Below are 21,945 nucleotides of genomic sequence, written 5' to 3'. Positions count from 1 at the left end.
CCACATGAAGAATAAGCTGTACGAAAAGAGTATGTTGTATAAAAATGCTCTCAGTGCCCTAGAAAAAATGAGCAAGCTGCGGAGAAATTTAGATGACACCACCAGAAAAAGTACAGCTGTAATCCTAACTGAGGACATGAAGTCTTGGAAACAAATTAAGTACCCTAAACGAGCATACACAGATAAATCTCTATATATCCCATTATACACACATTTCATCTGAAGCTTATGTTAAAGCACAAAAATCCTGTGTAAAAATTCATATGACAACTCAAAACAAACTTACATTTATCCTTTTCCACTGTATGAATGAATTGAAATGCAACATAAAGAGTGAAATAGGACAGGATCCTGTCCTAAGTTACTTCAAAGAATACCAATACTGGCCAGGAATGGTGACTCATGCCTATAATCCTAACACTTTGGGTGGCCGAAGTGGGCAGATCACCTGAGGTCAGGAGTTCAAGACCAGCCTGGCCAACATGGTGAAACCCTGTCTCTACTAAAAATACAAAAAAATTAGCTGGGCGTGGTGGCATGTGCCTGTAGTCCCAGCTACTCTGGAGGCTGAGGCAGGAGAATCACTTGAACCTGGGAGACAGAGGTTGCAGTGAGCCAAGATCCCACCACTGCACTCCAGTCTGGGCGACAGAGCAAGAGTCCGTCTCAAACAAACAAAAGACTAAACAAACCATACATACCCTCTTTTCTCTCTTCTTCAGTTTGAAAGTCTTCACCAAAGAAGAATCCCAATCCTGTGAATAATTACACTGTATTAGTTTCTTTTTTGGTTTGGCCTTCCCTAAGCCCTATGCAAATAAATTTACAGAGAACTTTAAAGGCTTCTTCAGCCAGGCTACCTAATGTACAATTCGGGGAGGGGAGAAAGGAAGGTCTCAAGTATTGTAGCTATAGAGCTACAAGTGAATGTGCTGCCTTTCAAAAATTGAAGCTATGATAATAAAAACAGGAATCAATGCCACAGAGGCAAGAAAAGGTTAAAGAATCACCTTCTGCTGTGATGATTTCCAGTGGCTGATCCTTTATTTCTGATTATTTTTGTAATTAGTTTTAGAACTTACAGAATATTAGGCACTATACTGATCATGTTAGATGTGATTCTTGTCCTTAAGGGATTGCCATTGTCTAATCAGATGCTCTACATAATATTGCCACTTAAAAAGTTCTACAGTTTAGGAACTTGGGCCCTGAAACATGTTCACCACTGAAGAACTATCTGTCTCTTATTGTAGTCTCATTTCAATTCACCTATTTTAACTGTTTGCATTCATTTTAGTAGTTACCTGTGATATTCTTACTCCTGATCATCCCTGAAAACAGTATCTAGAAACAGTGGCATACCACAAATAATAGCTTAGCTAAATACATTTAACTTCCCCCAATTCATGGTCTAGTAATTTAGTCACTGGTTGTTTGATTCAGCTTCAGTTACAACAAATATCATATCATAGGTCTAGCTCAAAAATCAATTGCGAATATGATCTAGTTTTATTATATGTGCCAGACCTCCACTATATCATTCCCTATTTGAAAAAGGGTGATGCCTAATATTTGTATCTATAAAATGGCTATATTTTCACTAGTCCAACACTGAATTTGGACAGAAAACCTCTAGCCATGTAACAAGTAGTTTTCACTTGTTTTGCTATATCAGAAAACCAGTCACCAAAAACTTCCTGATTTGTTTTGTTTGCTAGTTTTCAGCTAGCAACAGAAAAGATGCACAAATCAATGAACTACATCAAAGAATGTATCAGGAGATGACCTTTTATGCAGAAGCATCACTATAAGTTAAAAGAAGTGTGCCACCCCATAAAAGCAGGGCAACAAATAGTTTAACATGTTAACTATTGTCGATGCAAGCATTATACAGTGCCTAGAAATTCTAATCACACCTTTCTGGCTGAAATCCCAGGACCTTGGTTTCCTTCTAATTGTGAAGTATGACTATACTTTCCCCAAGAACCAAACTAATTCAGAAATAAGGCACAAGTCAATGTACTCTAAGAGCAGCAAATAAGCCCTGCTAATATACAGCCTTGCTAATATTTTTATTACTAGCTGGGGCTTTAATAAGTCAAAATATAATCAATTAGTATATGTGGCACACAGAGATATATTAAATAAACTCAACTCATGCCAAATTCTGAATTCTATATCTCACTTCAGAAACTAACACATAAGCCAGTCTCTTATAGCTCATGCGGATTTATATTGCTAGCTCAGTATCTAAGCAAAGACTCACTAATCAACTAATAAACACATCAACTAATAAAACAGTAACCTAGGATGTTTAGAAGAGAGGACAGGAGAGATATTCCTGGGGACGCAGAGGTAAGAAAGGTAGATAATTCTCAGAGATCAAAAATTTATTACCAGTGATTCATCAGTCTTGTCAAAGCTGATATCTGATAAAATGGAACCAGATTCATCAATGGTTGATAGTCTAGATCAGTGAAACAATACAATGTTAGACACAGTACTCTGTGGAACATAAAATTCACCAACATTCAGAACAAGTCCTACTGGTCAGGTAACATCAGTTAATTTCATAAAAATCCTCACTATGGAAACAACTACAATCTTGAATCTTGTGGTAGGCTACTTTTTTTTAATTTTACATGGAGGAGTGTGTGTACATGAGTACAGGTGCAGCACAGCTGCTTTTTCAGCAAAGATCTTGTAACAGCAGTTGAAAGTTACAGTCAGGGTTATGGGTGCTATTCTCTACTAAGTTCGTATTACAGGCCACTCAAAATTCACAAAATCAAGGGAATGAAGATTAATTTGATCCCAAATGTGCCAGTTTCTACAAATGAGAGTATTACCCAGTGCTGACTTTTTAAGAAATTAAGCCTATACATATTCTTAGTTATAAAGATTCCCCATAAAACAACCAGGCAACTAAACAAATAGCTGACCTTTCCTGACATACTATACTGGGGATGCTAAATTCAAAGCCTGGTTGAGGCTATTTTTAACAGTGGTGCATTGGAACCAAAATTATTGTCTGGTCTTGGCACACAGAGGCCTTTCTAAACCAGAGGAGCTTTAAGAGCTCTCTGGAGAGTAAACAGTAAAAGTATTGCTGAACTGCCACTTTCACCTACGGGTTTCTTAGCAATGTACAGGATTAGATATTGATGTGCGATTTAGCACTAACATCAAAATTTTATACATGGCTAAACAACATCCTTAGGAAAGATTTAAAAACAAAATAAAATAAATAGGAACATCCCTGTGCCTTTATTCCCCACCTACTCTTCCCCCCAAAATATTTTTCTGCTTTTTTCAGCACACATTCTAGAAGCAGTATATTTAAGAATTCAGATAACAAGAATTTCTGACAGCTGTGTTGCTTGTGATCAGATAACAACAGATGCAGTTCCTCCACCTTTTGTTCCCAGCATTGCTGCTGGATGGTTGGCCTCTGTTGAGAAAAGCCAGAGCTGATTTTTGCTCCTCACTTAGTTGAATGCTGCCAGATGTGTCACACATGAGCATCTCTCGAATCAGCTGAATCTGTCGTTCCTACAGACCAAAGCAGAGCAAAACATCATAACTAGCCAGAGGAGAAAGCTTCACCTCAAATTTATGGGACGGGCAGACCAGAAGACATTAAAATACAGTATTATGCAAATGGGCCTTCAAGAAAGCTGCTACACCAATAGCATATTAATTCACATCAAGCCCAGATTGTGTCTCTGATTTCTTTTTCTTTTTTTTTTTTTTTTGAGACAGCGTTTCACTCTCGTTGCCCAGGCTGGAGTGCAATGGTGCAATCTCAGCTTACTATAACCTCCGCCTCCCGGGTTCAAGTGATTCTCCTGTCTCAGCCTCCTGAGTAGCTGGGATTACAGGCAATGTGCCAGCATACCCAGCTATATATATATGTATCTCTATATATCTATATATATATATATATTGTATTTTTAGTAGAGACAGGGTTTCTCCATGTTGGTTAGGCTGATCTCGAACTCCCAACCTCAGGTGATCCACTGCCTCGGCCTCCCAAAGTGCTGGGATTACAGGCGTGAGCCACTGCGCCCAGACTTGTGTCTCTGATTTCTGACTGGTAAAATGGACTACATCTAGAACAGTGAAGTTTCTGCTACAAGACTTTTGGATTAACCTGCTAATATAAGAGGAGAATAATGCAAAATGAGAGTCCCAAAATAGATTTCACATAGCAAAAACACTTTAGTGTCATTTTATCAGGACAAATATTGGTTTCTATGGATCAAAGCAGCCACCCACCTTTCTAAGTAGTGTAGCAAAATGCATTAAAATAGATACAAAGCTGTAATGCACTGGAACCAGACAATTTGAGCTTACTGAGGCATCTAACACTGTATACCAAGATGGATTAGTCCCTCCCAGTAAAGGCTTTCCTTTGTACCATGACCCATCCTGGCACATCAAAATGATAGTGTTCTATGTCAGTCACATTGCTCAACTGGTTGAATACATCTAGCCTTTTACCCGGAATTAGAGAGTGGTGATGAAAGGAAGAGTCAGAGTTGTCTTGCCTGTGTGAATGACAAAGTACCAGCTACTCATATAAGGATGGACATTCCCGGTAGCACTTAAACAATGAAGGATGGTCAATATTTTGTAACAGATCAAATACGTTAGGGTCTCCCTCCCTTTTCCTCTAATTCTTTAAGTTCTCACTTGAAATCTGTCTATTAAGTAACAGTTTCAAGTCTAAATGACAAAAAACATTTAAATTTCAAATTACGAAGAACAAGATTCCTAGTCTGCAATTTTAGCTCTAATCATGGGCAAGTTGTTAAAGAACAGGTCACTTTCAGTTTTTTAATGTGGAAGAAGAAACTAGGTATATTTGGCAAGTGGAAACTGTCAGACACTGCTTTCCCCCTCCTGCATCATCACTGTTCCAGCACGGAAAACAATACACACCAGCTTTTCGCAGTCAGCCTCAGCTCTCTGTCTCCGTTTGATCTCTACATCCACCTGATTACGTGCATGCTTCAGCTTAACATCCAGAGCACTTCGCTCAGTCTCTGCTTTCATCAAAAGATCCTTGTATTTCCCCAGCTCATGGTCAGTCCTCTGCCACTTTTTACGGATATCCTCAAAGTCCTTCGCCAACTGGATAAATTCTGAGGAAAGGGGGAATCTTTAATAATTCAAGCATCGAATAGACTATAACTACTCTAATAAATGAGTCCTGCAGTTAGCTTTATTTGAAATTCATAATTAAGGGACCAGCTGAACAATGGGCAGATCCAGTTGAAAATAACCAGGAGCAGATCCTGGATATGTTTGTCACTCGGATGAGAACTTTGTGGGGAGCAATTCCTATTTCAGTAGGCCACTTACTTTTGGCTTAGCCAGTGGCATCTGCTATGGAATATGTAACTCATTAGTCACCTGGCTCCAGATGTAACACTAACACTGAAAGCTCCTGAACAGAAGGCAATCAAAGGGGGATACCTTTGGGGCAGCTGTCACGCACCAGGACAGTTACAGCTATAAAACAAAAACAGCTTCCTTTACAGTCACGCATTGCTGCACCAGAGAGATGTTAAACAGCAAATTCAAATGTAACTGCTGTAATATGCTCCAGTAGATGTAGATTAATATTACAGATGTCTAGACCTACAATTTCGTTTGGCTATATAATTATACAAATATTGATTTGAAAGTAAAAAGCCGATTTGCTTTTGCTGTTTAACACTGCCCTGAAGGGTATGTAAACATTCCAGTTAAAAAAAAACAGGAAGAGAAGATCATACTAGCTTTTGGAACATCCCTGATAGCAGACTGTAAAGACTCTTCAAATGTCTGCAAAGAGAGCATCACTTCCAAGGCAGCATTTTCCAAAGAAGAAGATAACCCTGGTGGCATTCGTTCTTATCTCCTGCTATTGGCAAAGCTGTTCTGCAACGTATTTGCAAAAGTGCCTTACAATTTTCTAGTTAACCTCCATTTATCTCTAAGGATCACTCTCCACCAACATCAAGGAAGAAGGTTTCAAGGTGTACAACTGCTGCTGGTCAAACTAACCCAGTTTACAGCTGAAAGTAGGCCAAATTCACACACAGCTAGCAGATTCTTAGGTAGTAAGGGTACTTTTCCCATATGAATTTAACCTAAAAGCATAGAAACAATATATAGTCCTTTTTAGCAATTTTAATCATTTGACCAAATATCAAACTTACAAATTAGGATATTAATTCATTCCAGAGGAATCAAGTCATAAGGAAACTTCAGTTTTTACAACAAATTTCAGCAATTAAGTTATTATGACCTAGTTACCTTAAACAATGCAAATATCAATGATAAAAAAGCATTACAATTCAAATAGTTTTAAGAAATAATATGCTGGGTTAGTCAAACATGCTACATTTTTGTGTTTGTTTCTTTTTAGATTAAGAAAAAAACATATCCGTTTGCAAACTAAATACAGTACGCATACACACTCAAAATATTTACTGAACTGAAAAACAACTTTGAGAATAAAAAGATTTTCATCTGACCTAATTTTGCTGCTTTGTTTGTTCTTTAGGATACTTCTTTTATTAAATTACTGCTTCAACTTAGTTTACGTCAGACCCAAAACAGAGGATTTACATACCTGATTAAGATTACTTTTTGTGTGTGCCGGTGAGAAGAGTGAAAAAAAAAAAAAGATAGTACTTTTTTTCTTAGAGACAGAGTTTCACTCTTGTTGCCCACGCTGGAGTGCAATGGTGCAATCTTGGCTCACTGCAATCTCCACCTCCCGGGTTCAAGAGATTCTCCTGCCTCAGCTTCCTGAGTAGCTGGCTGTATAGGCATGTGCCTCCACGCCCGACTAATTTTGTATTTTTAGTAGAGATGGGGTTTTACCATGTTGGTTAGGCTAGTCTCAAACTCCTAACCTCAGATGATCTACCTGCCTTGGCCTCCAAAAGTGCTAGAATTACAGGCATGAGCCACTGCGCCCAGCCTAATTTTTATTTTTGAGACCGAGTCTTCCTATCACCCAGAGAGCCTCCCAAGTAGCTGGGATTACAGGCGTGTGCCACCACATCCGGATAATTTTTGTGTTTTTAGCAGAGATGGGGTTTTACCATGATGGCCAGGCTGGTCTCAAACGATCCACTTGCCTCAGCCTCCCAAAGTGTTAGGATTACAGGTGTGAGCCACTGCACCTGGCCAAAAGATACTACTTTTATGTACAATTCTGCTATGAGCGAAGCTTGCTAGGTGGATCAGAAGGCATTTCAGACTATAGATCAGAAACACTTTTGATGTTGAAGATCAATAATCATGGCACTGTTTTTATTAGTTGGTGAATCACAATTCAGCTTGGTACTATCCTGTCATGAAGTGTACATTCAAAAGATTTAAAAATTCAAGGCGAGAACAGTGGCTCATGCCTGCAATCCCAGCACTTTGGGAGGCTGAGGTGGGCGGATCACTTTGAGGTCAGGAGTTCAAGACCAACCTGGCCAATATGGTGAAACCTTGTCTCTACTAATACAAAAATTAGCTAGGTGTGGTGGTGTGTGCCTGTAATCCCAGCTATTGGGGAGGCTGAGGCAGGAGAATTACTTGAACCCAGGAGGCGGAGGTTGCAGTGAGCTGAGATCACGCCATTGCACTCCAGCCTGGGCAACCAGAGTGACACTCTGTCTCCAAAAAATAATAATAATATAAATAAATAAATATTGTGTAAGCTATGATTGCACCACCATACTCCAGCCTGAGCAACAGAGTGAGACCCTGTCTCCAAAAAAATAAAAAATAGGCCAGGCATGGTGGCTCATGCCTGTAATTCCAGCACTTTGGGAGGCTGAGGTAGGTGGATCACCTGAGGTCGGGAGTTCAAGACCAGCCTAGCCAATGTGGTGAAACCCCATCTCTACTAAAAATATAAAAATTAGCTAGGCATGGTGGCAGATGCCTGTAATCCCAGCTACTCAGGAAGCAGAGGCAAGGAAATCGCTTAAACCTGTGAGGCTGCAGTGAGCCAAGATCGTGCCACTGCATTCCAGCCTAGGCGACAGAGTAAGACTCTGTCTCAAAAATAAATAAACAAATGAAAAATAAAAAATAAAAAAGCCAACATTCCAAATCAGAGATCTGGAGAAGGAGGTAAAATGTACCTCTATTTTATAGTAGAAATCAATGGGAAGATAAAAATTTGCTTATGTAACAAAATCAGGATTTCTGTAAAAATAAGTATCTTAGGGGGAGATTTTTGGCATAATCACTTTCCAAAGTATTTCCATAACTAGTATCTCAATTTATGCCTAAATCCTCACAGCGCTTCCACAGAGAAAATAAAGATGTTTAAATTCCTATTTTATAGGTGGAGAAACAGACACAGAAGTAACAGGTAAAAGCCAGCACTAATTATCAACACTCAAAACCTCAGATTCTTCCCTCTGCCCCCACATTCTGTCAGCTGCCTCCTTCTAGAGGTCTTATGATCACAATCTCTTTCACCCATTTCTCCCTACTTCCATCTTCACAACCACCATTCCAATTAAGGCTGTTATTGCCTCTTTCCTGAGCTATGACAATCATGTCATTCCTAGTCAGTCTCCCAGCATCCACCTCTATCTAATGCAGCCTACACCTCTGCCAGGGTAATCTTCCCAAAGCACAACTCTGATTATATCACTCCCCCTTACTCCTATTTCCCCCAAGTCCCATGCCCTCTTGCCTCCGCTCAGGCTATGTCGCCTGATCTAAAATACCCGCTTTCATCTCTGCCTGTTGAGATTCTACTCTACATCTAAAGCTCGGCTCAAACCCTTTCCTCCATAAAACCGTTTAGTCATCCCTTTCCCTGAACTCAAAAATGCTAGAAGCCTTGATAGGTTCTCACAAAATATTTGCTGAATGAACCTGAGTTTTAAGATCTCTTATTCCACACTCTAGTCCCCACCACACTCTAAAGTAATCCACCTTCTGAGATGATGTGACCTCAAAGAGAAGCCTAATTAGTATGCCATTGTGGTTACTGAGCTGGTACCAGATGACAGGGTCATGCAGCAGCTATTAGAGAGAGAAAATAGAATATTGTTTTGAAAGGCCTTTAAGTGGATAAGAGCTATTAAAAACATCAATCAATTCAAAGAAAATATTGAATGGCATAAGCAAGATACCACAATAAGTACTATAGAAATAATAAAAGTCAAGACACAGTTCTTGCATTACTTTTTTACAACAGTGAGGCTGACTTGAGAGCAACATTTACTAAATTAGATATTAAAGAAAATCTGAAATAGGAGAGGATGGCAATACAAAGAGAAGTTGATATAGAATAATTTCCCTTAGATCACATGTCAGTACCACCAGCCCCATTTTTCTTTCTTGCTATTTCCCAGACTATTTGTCTATCAGCACCTCCTTTTCCTCCCCAGCTCACCACCCCATCTCAATCCTTCCCCCCACCCCCAGGAGATGAAGTCTCACTCTGTCACCCAGGCTGGAGTGCAGTGGCACAATAATAGTTCACTGTAGCCTCAAATTCCTGGGCTCAAGCAATCCTTCAGCCTCCTGAGTATCCGGGACCACAGGCGTGTGTCACCACACCCAGCTAATTTTTTTGTTTTGTTTTGTTTTTGAAATAGGGTCTTGCTCTGTCTCAGGCTGGAGTATAGGAGTGCGATCTCAGTTCACTGAAACCTTCTGCCTCCCCAGTGATCCTCCCACCTCAGCCTTCTGAGTAGTTGGGATCACAGGAGCATGCCACTACACCAGCTAATTTGTTGTTTGTTTGTACGGGATTTTGCAGCTGGGTGCTCACACCTGTAATCTCAGCACTTTGGGAGGCTGTGGTGGGCAGATCACTTGAGGTCAGGAGTTCAAGACCAGTCTAGCCAACATGACAAAACCCCATCTCTGCTAGAACCACAAAAATTAGCCAAGCGTGGTGGCAGATGACTGTAATCCCAGCTACTCAGGAGGCTGAGGCAGGAGAACTACTGGGTAAAATAAGAAGACTTTGTCCCTACAAAATATTTTTAGGCCAGGCGTGGTCGCTCAGCACTTTGGGAGGTCGAGGGGGGTGGATCACGAGGTCAAGAGATTGAGACCATCCTAGCCAACACAGTGAAACCCTGTCTCTACTAAAAATACAAAAAAATTAGCTGGGCGTGGTGGCATGTGCCTTGTGGTCCCAGGTACTCAGGAGGCTGAGGCGGAAGAATCGCTTGAACCCAGGAGGTGGAGGTTGCAGTGAGCCAAGATTGCACCACTCCAGCCTGGTGACAGAGCAAGACTCTGTTTCAAAAAAGAAAAATTTTTTTTAAGTAGCTGGGCATGGTGGCGCAACCTGGGTAACAGAGTGAGATTCTTAAAAAAAAGAAAAAAGAAGAAAGAAATTATGACTTTTTTCCCACTTTGACTGAAAATACTTTATAGAACACAAAGAAAATCCAGGATAAAAAATATAGACAACTACTACTCTAAAGAAGAAAGCAGGCCGGGCGCGGTGGCTCAAGCCTGTAATCCCAGCACTTTGGGAGGCTGAGGCGGGTGGATCACGAGGTCAAGAGATCGAGACCATCCTGGTCGACATGGTGAAACCCCATCTCTACTAAAAATACAAAAAAATTAGCTGGGCATGGTGGCGCGTGCCTGTAATCCCAGCTACTCAGGAGGCTGAGGCAGGAGAATTGCCTGAACCCAGGAGGCGGAGGTTGCGGTGAGCCGAGATCGCGCCATTGCACTCCAGCCTGGGTAACATGAGTGAAACTCTCTCTCAAAAAAAAAAAAAAAAAAAAAAGAAAGCAACATCCTAGTAAATTTTTCCCAGTTCACAGCACAGAAAATAGTGCCAAGTATTTAGTGGAAAAAGAATCTTGATTAAAAAAAAAACAGCTAGGTGCAGTGGCTCACATCTGTAATCTCAGAACTTTGGGAGGCCAAGGTGGGCAGATCACCTGAGGTCAGGAGTTCAAGACCAGCCTGGCAAATATGGTGAAACCCCATCTCTACTAAAAATACAAAAATTAGCGGGGCGTGGTGGCGTGCACCTACAATCCCAGCTACTTGGGAGGCTGAGACAGGAGAATCACTTGAGCCTGGGAGGTGGAGGTTGCAGTGAGCCGAGATGGCACCACTGCACTCCAGCCTGGGTGACAGAGACAGACTCCATCTCAAATAAATAAATAAAATAAAAAGCCTGGCTAAAATCTATTAAGAGTAGTTATAGAAAAGAATTTTAGTGACCATTTAGATTGAGCACCCATTAGGCTTTGACCACATAAATGACCATTGGTTTCCTTTTTGGTAACCCAAATGAAAAACAACTTCAAGATTGGAACATACTTCAGCTTTGCAAAAATCCCAAATTTGAAATCTGTTTTTCCTTTTGGACAGGTCAGCTCAGAATGACTTACGGAGTTCATTTCCTTCACTGAGAATCTCTGCCCGGCGCACAAGCTGCTCAAACAGATTCCGCATATTCAGCATCGTGGTATCCATCTTTCTGCCAAGAAATCAAATATACATTAGGAGTCCTGCCTTCTCCCCAATGACAAAAGATTCTATAGCAATCTAGCCATCAGTGACCAACATCTGGACTCTTCCATTTATAACTACCATTATAAGAATCTCAAGCTAACAACAGATGTTTTGTGTGATTCTTATTATAAAAACAAACTTGAAATGTTTAGGACTCATCTGAAAATTAGAAAACCATTTCAGACCTTTGAATATAACATCCCTTCCAATCACTTTGGAGCAGAAAAGAAAACAATTAGGAAAGAGCACGTCAGTTGATTACTAAGTGACTGATCAACAACAAAATACAGTTCTTCAGGTCAAGCCTATTGATTAATGTAATACTTTTGCCAGTTTATTCCTTGTGGGTTTTGAAGACCTACAGCGTAACTTAAAATACTTATTTTTAATTTCATTTTTAGCTAATGCCCCTGTTGCAACTGCCTTTTAAAATGCAGGACATGGTCAGCACATTTCCTACCAACAGCACAGATGACGTCACACGAGTGATTAAGTGGGAAAATCGCCAACTCAGCAGCACAAGAATTATTTCTGTAATGCAGGCCTCTGCTGCTGTGTGCAGGAACTACGTCTAATAAATTTATACTAAGTAGAGGCAAAGGATCATGTTGTACCACATTCTGGCATCAGAGAGACAATACACCACCTTCACAGTTAGAAGGGCAAAGCAAAAATCATTTGCTACTGTGTTCTGCATAGCGAATTTCAGGCTTCGTATTTCTCCCCCCAAAGGCCTGTTGATATCATAGTAAAAACTGTCCTTACAGACAGTTCTATTCCAAATAGACTTTAACTGGGAACTCTTTTTTTTTTTTTTTTTTTTTGAGACGGAGTTTCGCTCTTGTTACCCAGGCTGGAGTGCAATGGCACGATCTCGGCTCACCGCAACCTCCGCCTCCTGGGTTCAGGCAATTCTCCTGCCTCAGCCTCCTGAGTAGTTGGGACTACAGGCACGCGCCACCATGCCCAGCTGATTTTTTGTATTTTTAATAGAGACGGGGTTTCACCATGTTGACCAGGATGGTCTCGATCTCTTGACCTCGTGATCCACCCGCCTCGGCCTCCCAAAGTGCTGGGATTACAGGCTTGAGCCACCGCGCCCGGCCTTAACTGGGAACTCTTTCAGGAAATAAGACCTTCACTTAACAGTCAAGAAAGAAAGACATTAACTGGATGTTATGAAAACTATCAAGGAAAATGAAATAAAAAGTCAAATTTCATTAGAAATTTAACATCTTCAGAAATACCATTAAAGGATTCTTATGTTTCTCTCAACTACCGCTTCAACATTCTAGTCCAGGCCCTTATTTCCTAAATAAAATTTTAAGAACTCTTATGAAGGGTTAGTGATTTTGCAATGTTTATAAGATTGTACTCCAAACTATGAGGGCAAGAAAAAAATACATTAAAAAGCATAAAGGACAAAGAATATATGAACAAAGGCTGCACGCGGCAGCTCACACCTATAATCCCAGCACTCTGGGAGGCAAAGGCAGGCAGATCACTTGAGGTCAGGAGTTTAAGACGAGCCTGGGCCAACATGGCAAGACTCTGTCTCTACTAAAAATACAAAAATTAGCTGGGCACAGTGGCGAGTACCTATAATCCCAGTTACTTGGGAGGCTGAAGCAGGAAGATCACCCAGGAGGCAGAGGTTACAGTGAGCTGAGATGGAGCTCCAGCCTGCATGCCAGAGCAACACTCTGTCTCAAAAAAAAGAATATATGAACATAAAGATACTTTCTATTAAATGCTGTGCAGAATTATTCATTTATACTCATATGATAATAGCTGTAATAGAAAAAAAGGTTTTAGTTCCAAGCTTGGATGCAACATATACCTGAATCAGGGCCGGAAACCAAGATTTTCAAATGGCAAGTATCTGTTCCAAACTACATAATCACAGCAAGCTGCTAAGCAACCAGACCAACAAACTTATTACAAAGATCTTTCTCTAAACTAAGAACAAAACTAAAAGAATAGGATTAAAGGCCGGGTACAGTGGCTCATGCCTGTAATCCCAGCACTTTGGGAGGCCCAAGTGGGCGGATCACGAGGTCAGGAGTTGGGAGACCAGCCTGGCCAACATGGTGAAACCCCATCTTTACTAAAAACACAAAATTTAGCCAAGCATGGTGGTGAGTCACTGAAATCCCAGACAATGGAGAGGCTGAGGCAGCGAGAATCGTTTGAACCCACGAGGCAGAGGTTGCAGTGAGCTGAGATTGCACCATTGCACTCTACCCTGGGCAACAGAGCAAGACTCTGTCTCGAAAAAGAAGAAAAAGAATAGCATTAAAACCAGCAGGAAGAGCTGTGGAATTCATGGAGACTCCATGAATTTAACAATATAATGAAACAAGCAACATGTCCCAATTGCTACAAGACAGAAACAGGGGCAGGACATTGGGTAGTCGATTCAAATGTTGATTTCCTTTGGCTCTCATGAGGTAAAAATGGAAGACTTTAATTAGTAGTTTTAATATAAGGTATTGCTTTCTATCATCTAGGCACTCATTTATATATTGTGAGACTATAAGACAGTGAGCTCAATACCACAGCAAAACTTCTATCTGTCTAAGAATTCAAAAAGGAAAATTTCACAGTGCTAGGATACTGAAAACTGGTTGTTATAAAAAACAAACAAACAAACAAAAAAAACGCAACATTTTAAGGAGGGTTTTTAAGTCTTAAATTACAATATAACCTGTTCTTTTCTCTATTTTTTAATTTTTTGAGACAGTCTTGCTCTGTCACCCGGCCAGAGTGCAATGGCACCACCTCGGCTCACTGTAACCTCCACCTCCCGGGTTCAAGTGATTCTCCTGCCGCATCCTCCAGACACTGTTCTACCCTTCCTGCTCATGTCCATCAACCACCCTACTCACTGACCTACCCTATCCCATATCCTACTGACTTCCAATTTTGATTTCCCTACTTTTATCATTCTCTCAGTGGCTCAGTTCCAAGCTTCAGAATCACCTCTGGTTCCTCCCTTTCCCACAGCATAATCATTAAACCTTGGGTACTCTTCTCTCATGTACCTACCATACCCACCACCTCATCACTTGTAGGTTGCCATCACTCGCTTCAACTGTGCTCCCTGCCTCCAGACTTTCCCCCACTGCTTCAGGCAGTTGCCACTCAGATACATACACTTTGTACTTGAATTAAATTTTACTAGATGATTCTGCCCTGTGTCCCAGGTAGACTGTAAATTTGAGGGGAGAAATCTTACATGTGGTACTACTGTATTATGCACACAAACATGTAGATTTTAATATGATGCTCGCACACAAAAAAGTATTTGATAAATGTTAAGTCAGAGAACAAACACACACATGTATCTGTGACGCTACGGTCCAAAGAATCTCCATTCTACGTCAACATCAATGTGTAATATAGCTTAAAGCAAAAAAAAACAGTTAAAAAGGGGAAAGGGAGCAGAAGTCCTGGGACAAGCTGGGTGTGGTGGTGCTTGCCTATAGTCCCAGCTACTCAGGAGGCTGAGGTGGGAGGTCACTTGAGCCTAGGAGCTTGAGACCACCCTGAACATCACAAGACCCTCTTGTATTAAAAATAAATAAATAAAACTGCGGTGGCTCACGCCTATAATCCTAGCACTTTTGGAGGTTGAGGCGGGTGGCTGACCTGAGGTCAGGGGGTTCAAGACCAGCCTGACCAACATGGAGAAACCCTGTCTCTACTAAAAATACAAAATTAGCTGGCCATCGTGGTGCATGCCTGTAATCCCAGCTACTCAGGAGGCTGAGGCAGGAGAATCGCTTGAACCCAGGAGGAGGAGACTGCGGTGAACCAAGATCATGCCATTGCACTCTAGCCTAGGCAACAAGAACAAAACTCGGTCTCAAAAAAAAGAAAGAAAAGAAAAATAAAAAAGTCCTGGGACAAACCTTTCATTCTTCTATCTACGAGTAGTATAATCTTCAGTAAATCACTTAGAAATTCCAAGACTCATCTATAACGTGAAGTGAAAACAACAATACTTGCTCTATTTACCTCATAGATCATAAAAATTTTTTAATGTATAAGTTGAGAATCTTATTATCAAAATACAAGGTAACTTTTAGTTGGTATGAAGTGAGTTTCTTTTGTTTAGGTTTGGTTTTGGTCTGAGAGTTGTTATTTCCATCCTAAAACAGTGATTCTCAAATCTAGGTGTTTTTCCCCACCCAGGCTGTCTCCCAATAAGGATATCACTAAATTCAGAATTTTAGACCATTTTTTAAAATAGTGCTATACAATTAGAAAGAAAGGAATCCAGTATTTACTAGGTGCTGTGAAATGACTCAAGCACTAAACTAGACACTTCATATATACTTTTTCTTTAAGTGAATCTGACTTATTTATGTATGTATTTATTTATTTGAGACGGAGTCTTGCTCTGTCACCCAGGCTGGAGTGCAGTTGTGCCATCTCGGCTCACTGCAACCTCTGCCACCCAGACTCAAGCGATTCTCCTGCCTCAGTCTCCCAAGTAGTTGGGATTACAGGTGCCCACCACCACGCCTGCCTAATTTTTTTGTATTTTTAGTAGAGGCGGAATTTCACCATGCTGGCCAGGCTGGTCTCAAACTCCTGACCTCTAGCAATCTGCCCGCCTCAACCTCCCAAAATGCTGGGATTACAGGCATGTGCCACCACACCTGGTCTCACTGACTTAATTGTCTCCATTTTATAAACAACGTACAACTAAGGCCAGAGACCTTAAACTGACTAATAAATGTCGAACTCTCATTGAAATCCACGTCTGAGTCCAAAATCTATATTCTCTCCAACCCAACACATTGAAGAAATGATATGTTACAAAAATATCAATTAGACCATATATGTTGCAGACATACTCAGACACTTCCCCCAAAATCGTAACATGTCACACAAACAGCAACACATGTTAAACACAAATTATAGCTGCAACCCAGACCGAGAAGAATCAAGGAAACAGCAAAATTTGACCTGGTCTAGGCTTTTAAACAAGCTGTTCTAGTTGAGGTTTGCAGCTTCTGGAGAGCTATTTTTTCCTCTAACATAGATTTACTTAGGGTAATCCAAAAATGGCACTAGCAGAATATAATCCTCTTCTCTTTTATGCTAAGGGACCATATATTTTTATTAACATTCTACAGAAGTGACTCTCAGGAATTATTTATAGATGACAAAAATATCTTTCTATATCAGTACTAACTCTGATATCTCAGCCAAATTGTAACTCAAAAAGCTAAAATTTACTCACCCTATTCAACGTCAATTGAAAATAGTTGTAATTTTCCTGCTGGGTCACATTTTCACCCTCATGAATACTTGTTTATTTCCCCCCATGTATTATTTAGTCCAGAGCTAGGAGATACATTAATGTGAAAGCAAACAAAAACAAAGTCATATTGTAGCACATTGCTTTTGCAGCTGTAAAACAGCTGTCACTTTCTACAACAGAGACTGCTGCCTTTCGGGAAAGCTGAAACGATCCCTGTGTGTAGCAAGAAAATCAGTTTGTGGAGCACTTTAAACCAAAAGGTGCTAGAGAATCTCAGCTGTTACTGATGCAGAGCCCCAGAGGTGGAGAAGTCACTATGTTACAGTTTCCCAATCTGTGAGTATCCCTAAGGGAGCAATTTGGCAACACCATGAAAGAGTCTCAGCTGGATGTGATTGCTTTGAGCCCCCAATTTAATTTCAATCACCCAGCCAAGAGACAGACATAGTCCTTCAGAATAACAGACTATTACAGATCTTACTGCAGGGTACCCTGGGAAAAGTCTCTATCCTCTTCTTCCTCCTCCTTCAAACAACATTATTAAGAGACCTATATATCAGGTTTTTTAGATGCATCAAGGGTGTTAAATACTTTAAGACAAAGCAATGAAAGGTTGCTTGAGTTTTTTCAGGAAAGAGTTTTAATGAAAAACTTTCCCACAAACATTGCTAAATCTGGAGATTGCCAAGAAATCAATAATATAGGTTCCCTGCTGTCAAGGAAAACCATTCTCAAAGATAATCTCAGTACTTTAAGATCCTTTCATATGTACACATTTGAGGACAATGTGAGGACAATTCTTTTCCAGAAATGTCCGGCCATAACGAAAGCCTCTTCACCGTAATGAAAGTTGTATTCCCTGTGAATACAACTGGCAGGAAGGATTATCTTGAAACCAAGTGTTCTTTATAAGCAAATCACTTGCAGAAAGAGTAAACAAAATGTTCTCAATCCAACATGAATGAAGACTAAAATAAGGAAGGGAAGATCTGAATTGTGATTTTTCAGAAAATTACTATCAGTTCAGCATACTAAAGACTTCTTTTTTCCCTGTGAATTCTTCCTATTCTGGTCTTCCATCCTTCAAGGTCTAGAATAAGTCTTACCAATTCACTGAAGCCTTCTCTAAACATTTCAGTCCAAAATGATTTCCATTATTATCTATAACATTCATTTAGCAGTTATAAAAATACGGTTTTTAATTTTCTATGTTCAAAAAATTAATAGTAAAACAAAAATCTCACTACCCTAAACAACTATATGTACCACCTTATCTAATCTTCCCCATCTTACACTCATATTTCATAGTGTTACAATCATACATTACATAAAATTTTTTGTTTTGCTTCTTCCTATCATATTTCCATTAAGTTCTAAAGAGTTGATGAACAACTATTTGTTTTACTATTCTCTTCTTTGGACATTTAGGTAATTTCCAGTTTTTCACTTGTCCCTGCTTGGAATCTCTTGCATGGTCACTCTTTCACTTAAGGTCTTTACTCAAACGTCACTTTCTCAATAAGGTCTTTCCAGCCATCCTATTTTAAATTGCAGACTTTCTCTAACACTTCACTGCTTTACTTTGCTCCAAAGCACTTCTCTCCATCTAACATACTTAAATATTTATTCAGGTTTTTGTCTGTTTCCCCACTAGCTTAAGTTCCAAGAAAGCAGAGATTTTTGTGTTTTCTTCATTGCTGAGCCCCTGATGCCTAGAACAGTGCCTGACATTTGGTAAATGACTAATAAATATTTGGTGAATAAATGAATTCAGCATTCCTATGGACAATATCTTTCTTCAGGTGACTGTGTTCCATAGAATAGATTTCCAAGACTAAGAATGCTATATTAGGGTATAAAAACCTTTTACGGCTCTTCATAGTACCAAAATGTTTTCTAAAAGTGTTATACTAACGTACAGTACTCTCAACAGTGTATAGGCCTACCAGACTCACCAGTTATCTTAAGTTCTATTACCCCAAATTAACTGCACATTCCTTTAAGACCAAATAAGACTGTCTTATTCTTACACTTTGCACTTAAGAAATACCTGTTGAATGAAAGTAAACAAGACTGGGCCTATAATCCCAGCATTTTGGGAGGCCAAGGCAGGCTGATCACATGAGGCCAGGAGTTCAAGACCAGCCTGGCCAACATGGTGAAACTGTATCTCTATTAAAAATAAAAAATTAGCCAGACATGGTGGTGCACACCTGTAATTCCAGCTACTCCGGAGGCTGAGGCAAGAGAATCGCCTGAACATGAGAGTTGGAGGCTGCAGTGCGCAACCACTGCACTCCAGCCTAGGAAGACAGAGTGAGACCTTGTCTCAAAAAAATAAACTAAGCTGGGCGTGGTGGCTCACGCCTGTAATCCAAACACTTTGGAGGTCAAGGCGGGCGGATCACCTGAGGTCGGGAATTCAAGACCAGCCTAACCAACATGGTGAAACCCCATCTTTAAAAAAAAAAAAAAAAAAAAAGAAAGAAAGAAAGTAAACTTGTACAACCTTTATGGAAAACAGTATGGAGAGTTCTCAAAAAACTAAAAATAGAACTATCACTCAATCCAGCTATCCCACTAACCGGTATAAAAGGGTAAGAAATCAGTATATCAAAAGGACCCTTGCCCTCATATGTTTATCGCAGCATAATTTTTTTTTTTTTTTTAGTTTTGAGACGGAGTTTCGCTCTTGTTACCCAGGCTGGAGTCCAATGGCACGATCTCGGCTCACCGCAACCTCCACCTCCTGGGTTCAGGCAATTCTCCTGCCTCAGCCTCCTGAGTAGCTGGGATTACAGGCACACGCCACCATGCCCAGCTGAATTTTTTATTTTTAGTAGAGACGGGGTTTCACCATGTTGACCAGGATGGTCTCGATTTCTTGACCTCGTGATCCACCCGCCTCGGCCTCCCAAAGTGCTGGGATTACAGGCGTGAGCCACCGCGCCCGGCCCTATCGCAGCTTAATTTACAATAGCAAAGACATGGAATCAACCTAAGTGTTAATCAACGGCAGATTGGATAAAGAAAAGGTGACAGATAGATAGACATACACCACAGAATACTACTCAGCCAGAAAAAAGAATGAACTCATGTCTTTTGCAGCAACATGGACAGAACTGGAGGCCATTATCCTCAGTGAAATAACTCAGAATGTCAAATACCGCATGCTCTCACTTATAAGTGGAAGCTAATCAATGGGCACACAGACATACAAGTGGAACAGTACACAATGGAGACTACGAAAGACAGAAAGGTGGAAGCCGGAGTTGAGGGTTGAAAAACTACGTATTGGGTACAATGTTCACTATTTGGGTGATGGGGACACTAAAAGCCCAGACCTCACCACGACGCAATATATGCATGTAAGAAATCTGCATCTGTACCCCCTAAATATACAAAAAAAAAAATTAAAAGAAAAATCCCCTCCAAAAAATAAATACCTATTGAATGATTAAGCTATAGGAAAGGCGCCTTCTCTAAACACCTACAATAACTCAGAAAGCTTATTTACCCGACAGAAAGATAACGCTTTGGGGGGGGAAAAAAAAAGGCTTATCTACCCCAACTTTCCTACACCCACCTCTCGGCCTACGAATGAAATCCTGTGAAGAGTAACGTACCTCAAAGTGTACAAGGCCGTGTGCGGTGGCTCACGCCTGTAATCCCAGCACTCTGGGAGGCCAAGGCGGTAGAATCACGAGGTGAGGAGCTCGAGACCAGCCTGACCAACATTGTGAAACCCTGTCTCTACTAAAATTACAAAAATTAGCTAGGCGTGGTGCCACGCGCCTGTAGTCCCAGCTACTCAAGAGGCTGAGGCAGGAGAATCGCTTGAACCCGGGAAGCAGAGATTGCAGTGAGCCGAGATCGCACCACTGCACTCCAGCCTAGATGACAGAACGAGACTCCGTCTCAAAAAAAAAAAAAAAAAAAGTGTACAAGACCTCGTTGTTACTGAGGCTAAAACTTAGGATGAGAAGAGCAGACAAAATGTCATGGCCTCGGCCAGCCTCCCTAGACAGACGCGGCCCCCAAAGGAGAGGGGCTCCACTGCAGGCGGCCCAGGGTTCTCAAACACCAGGGCGTTTCCCTTCGAAACCGTGGGGTGTCACTCCACCCACTCCCAAAGTCTGTATTTGACCGAGAGACACTTCTTTAGGATGGCTCCTGCCCAGGTCCAGCCACCACCTCAAAAAGAGGCTCCGGCTTTCCACAAAACCCGGCGCCAAGACAGAAGCCCCCGACACTCCCAGCCCCAGTCCATTCGGCCTGCCCCGACCCCCACCCTAGAAAAGTCCGAGTGGAGAGGCTATGGCTGCCGGCCTGTCCCGGACCCCCGCGGCAGCCACGGCTCACCACACGAACGCTCTGCTTCCTATCACAATCCAACGCCAGACGCACCTGGTCTGGCACCCCCACTACTCACTTCAATCAGCCTGGCCCCACCTGGGCCGCTCTTCAATTCGCCCCGCGCCTCACCCAACGGCAGAGCAGCGCCGCGCCACCAGCTCGGGTTTGAAATCCTTCACCAACCAATCACAGAGAAATTTATTCCTCCTACACCGTCCCTCTACGCTGGGACGTACGCGTTAAGGCCAAGCGGAGGCGACGGGAACGGGAAAGAGCATGCGCATTCTGACAAAGCGAAGCCAAAGATGGCCATTTTGACTACTGTCAATGGTTTGGGTTTTTTTCCGTGCCCTTTCCTGAAGTCATTCAGGATGCCATATTGACTAAGGGCAAGAGGTATTTCTTGAGTGCAAATTATTCTTAACCTCACTGTTTGCGGGACTAGAGCCCTTGGAAACGATTAACTGAACAATGTCAGATCTTTCAGTAAAATAGGAAGAATGCCAGCAGTTAGAACAGCAGTTATTTTCAACCACATTCACTGAGCTATATTATCCCTTCCAATGATGTATCCATTCAGACTTTCATTTGACACTCATTATTTAAGTGAGCCCACATCATCACAAGCACTTTACTGGGAATCAGAAAATAAAGATGGTATGGTCTCTGCTGTCAGTAGCTACGAATGGAGGCTATAGCTTGAGGAAATAAAAATAAATACAAATGAAAATACTATAATTCCATTTAATAAACGTTATTTAGAACATGGCATTGTGTTAGCACAGGGCCTTTCATACTTT

At 41.1% G+C, this 21,945-nt stretch overlaps 1 protein-coding gene across 10 annotated transcripts in view; it reads right to left on the bottom strand.

The window, feature by feature from the left end:
* The window catches only part of RACGAP1 (Rac GTPase activating protein 1), a 33,775-nt gene extending 12,382 nt beyond the window's left edge, over positions 1-21,393 (bottom strand). Inside the window, exons 1-6 of one of the 10 annotated variants that reach the window (XM_032293925.1) lie at positions 21,152-21,393; positions 11,391-11,479; positions 4,945-5,147; positions 3,416-3,552; positions 2,398-2,467; positions 702-755 (exon numbers count right to left, since the gene is read on the bottom strand). In XM_032293925.1, the coding sequence (XP_032149816.1) occupies positions 702-755; positions 2,398-2,467; positions 3,416-3,552; positions 4,945-5,147; positions 11,391-11,475 (549 nt within the window). In that variant the 5' untranslated portion in view covers positions 11,476-11,479; positions 21,152-21,393. Of the gene's footprint in view, positions 1-701; positions 756-2,397; positions 2,468-3,415; positions 3,553-4,944; positions 5,148-11,319; positions 11,480-21,080; positions 21,096-21,151 lie in introns of those variants that run through there. The other 9 variants (XM_032293944.1, XM_032293936.1, XM_032293968.1 and 6 more) reach the window with 9 other exon arrangements.
* Positions 21,394-21,945: the final 552 nt, after the last annotated feature.

Source organism: Sapajus apella, unplaced genomic scaffold, assembly GCF_009761245.1.
Source record: "Sapajus apella isolate SASKATOON/1434 unplaced genomic scaffold, GSC_monkey_1.0 scaffold2, whole genome shotgun sequence".
NCBI lineage: Eukaryota > Metazoa > Chordata > Mammalia > Primates > Cebidae > Sapajus > Sapajus apella.
The sequence above is the reverse complement of the archived record's forward strand: the minus strand, read 5'-3'. Positions and strand labels throughout refer to the sequence as shown.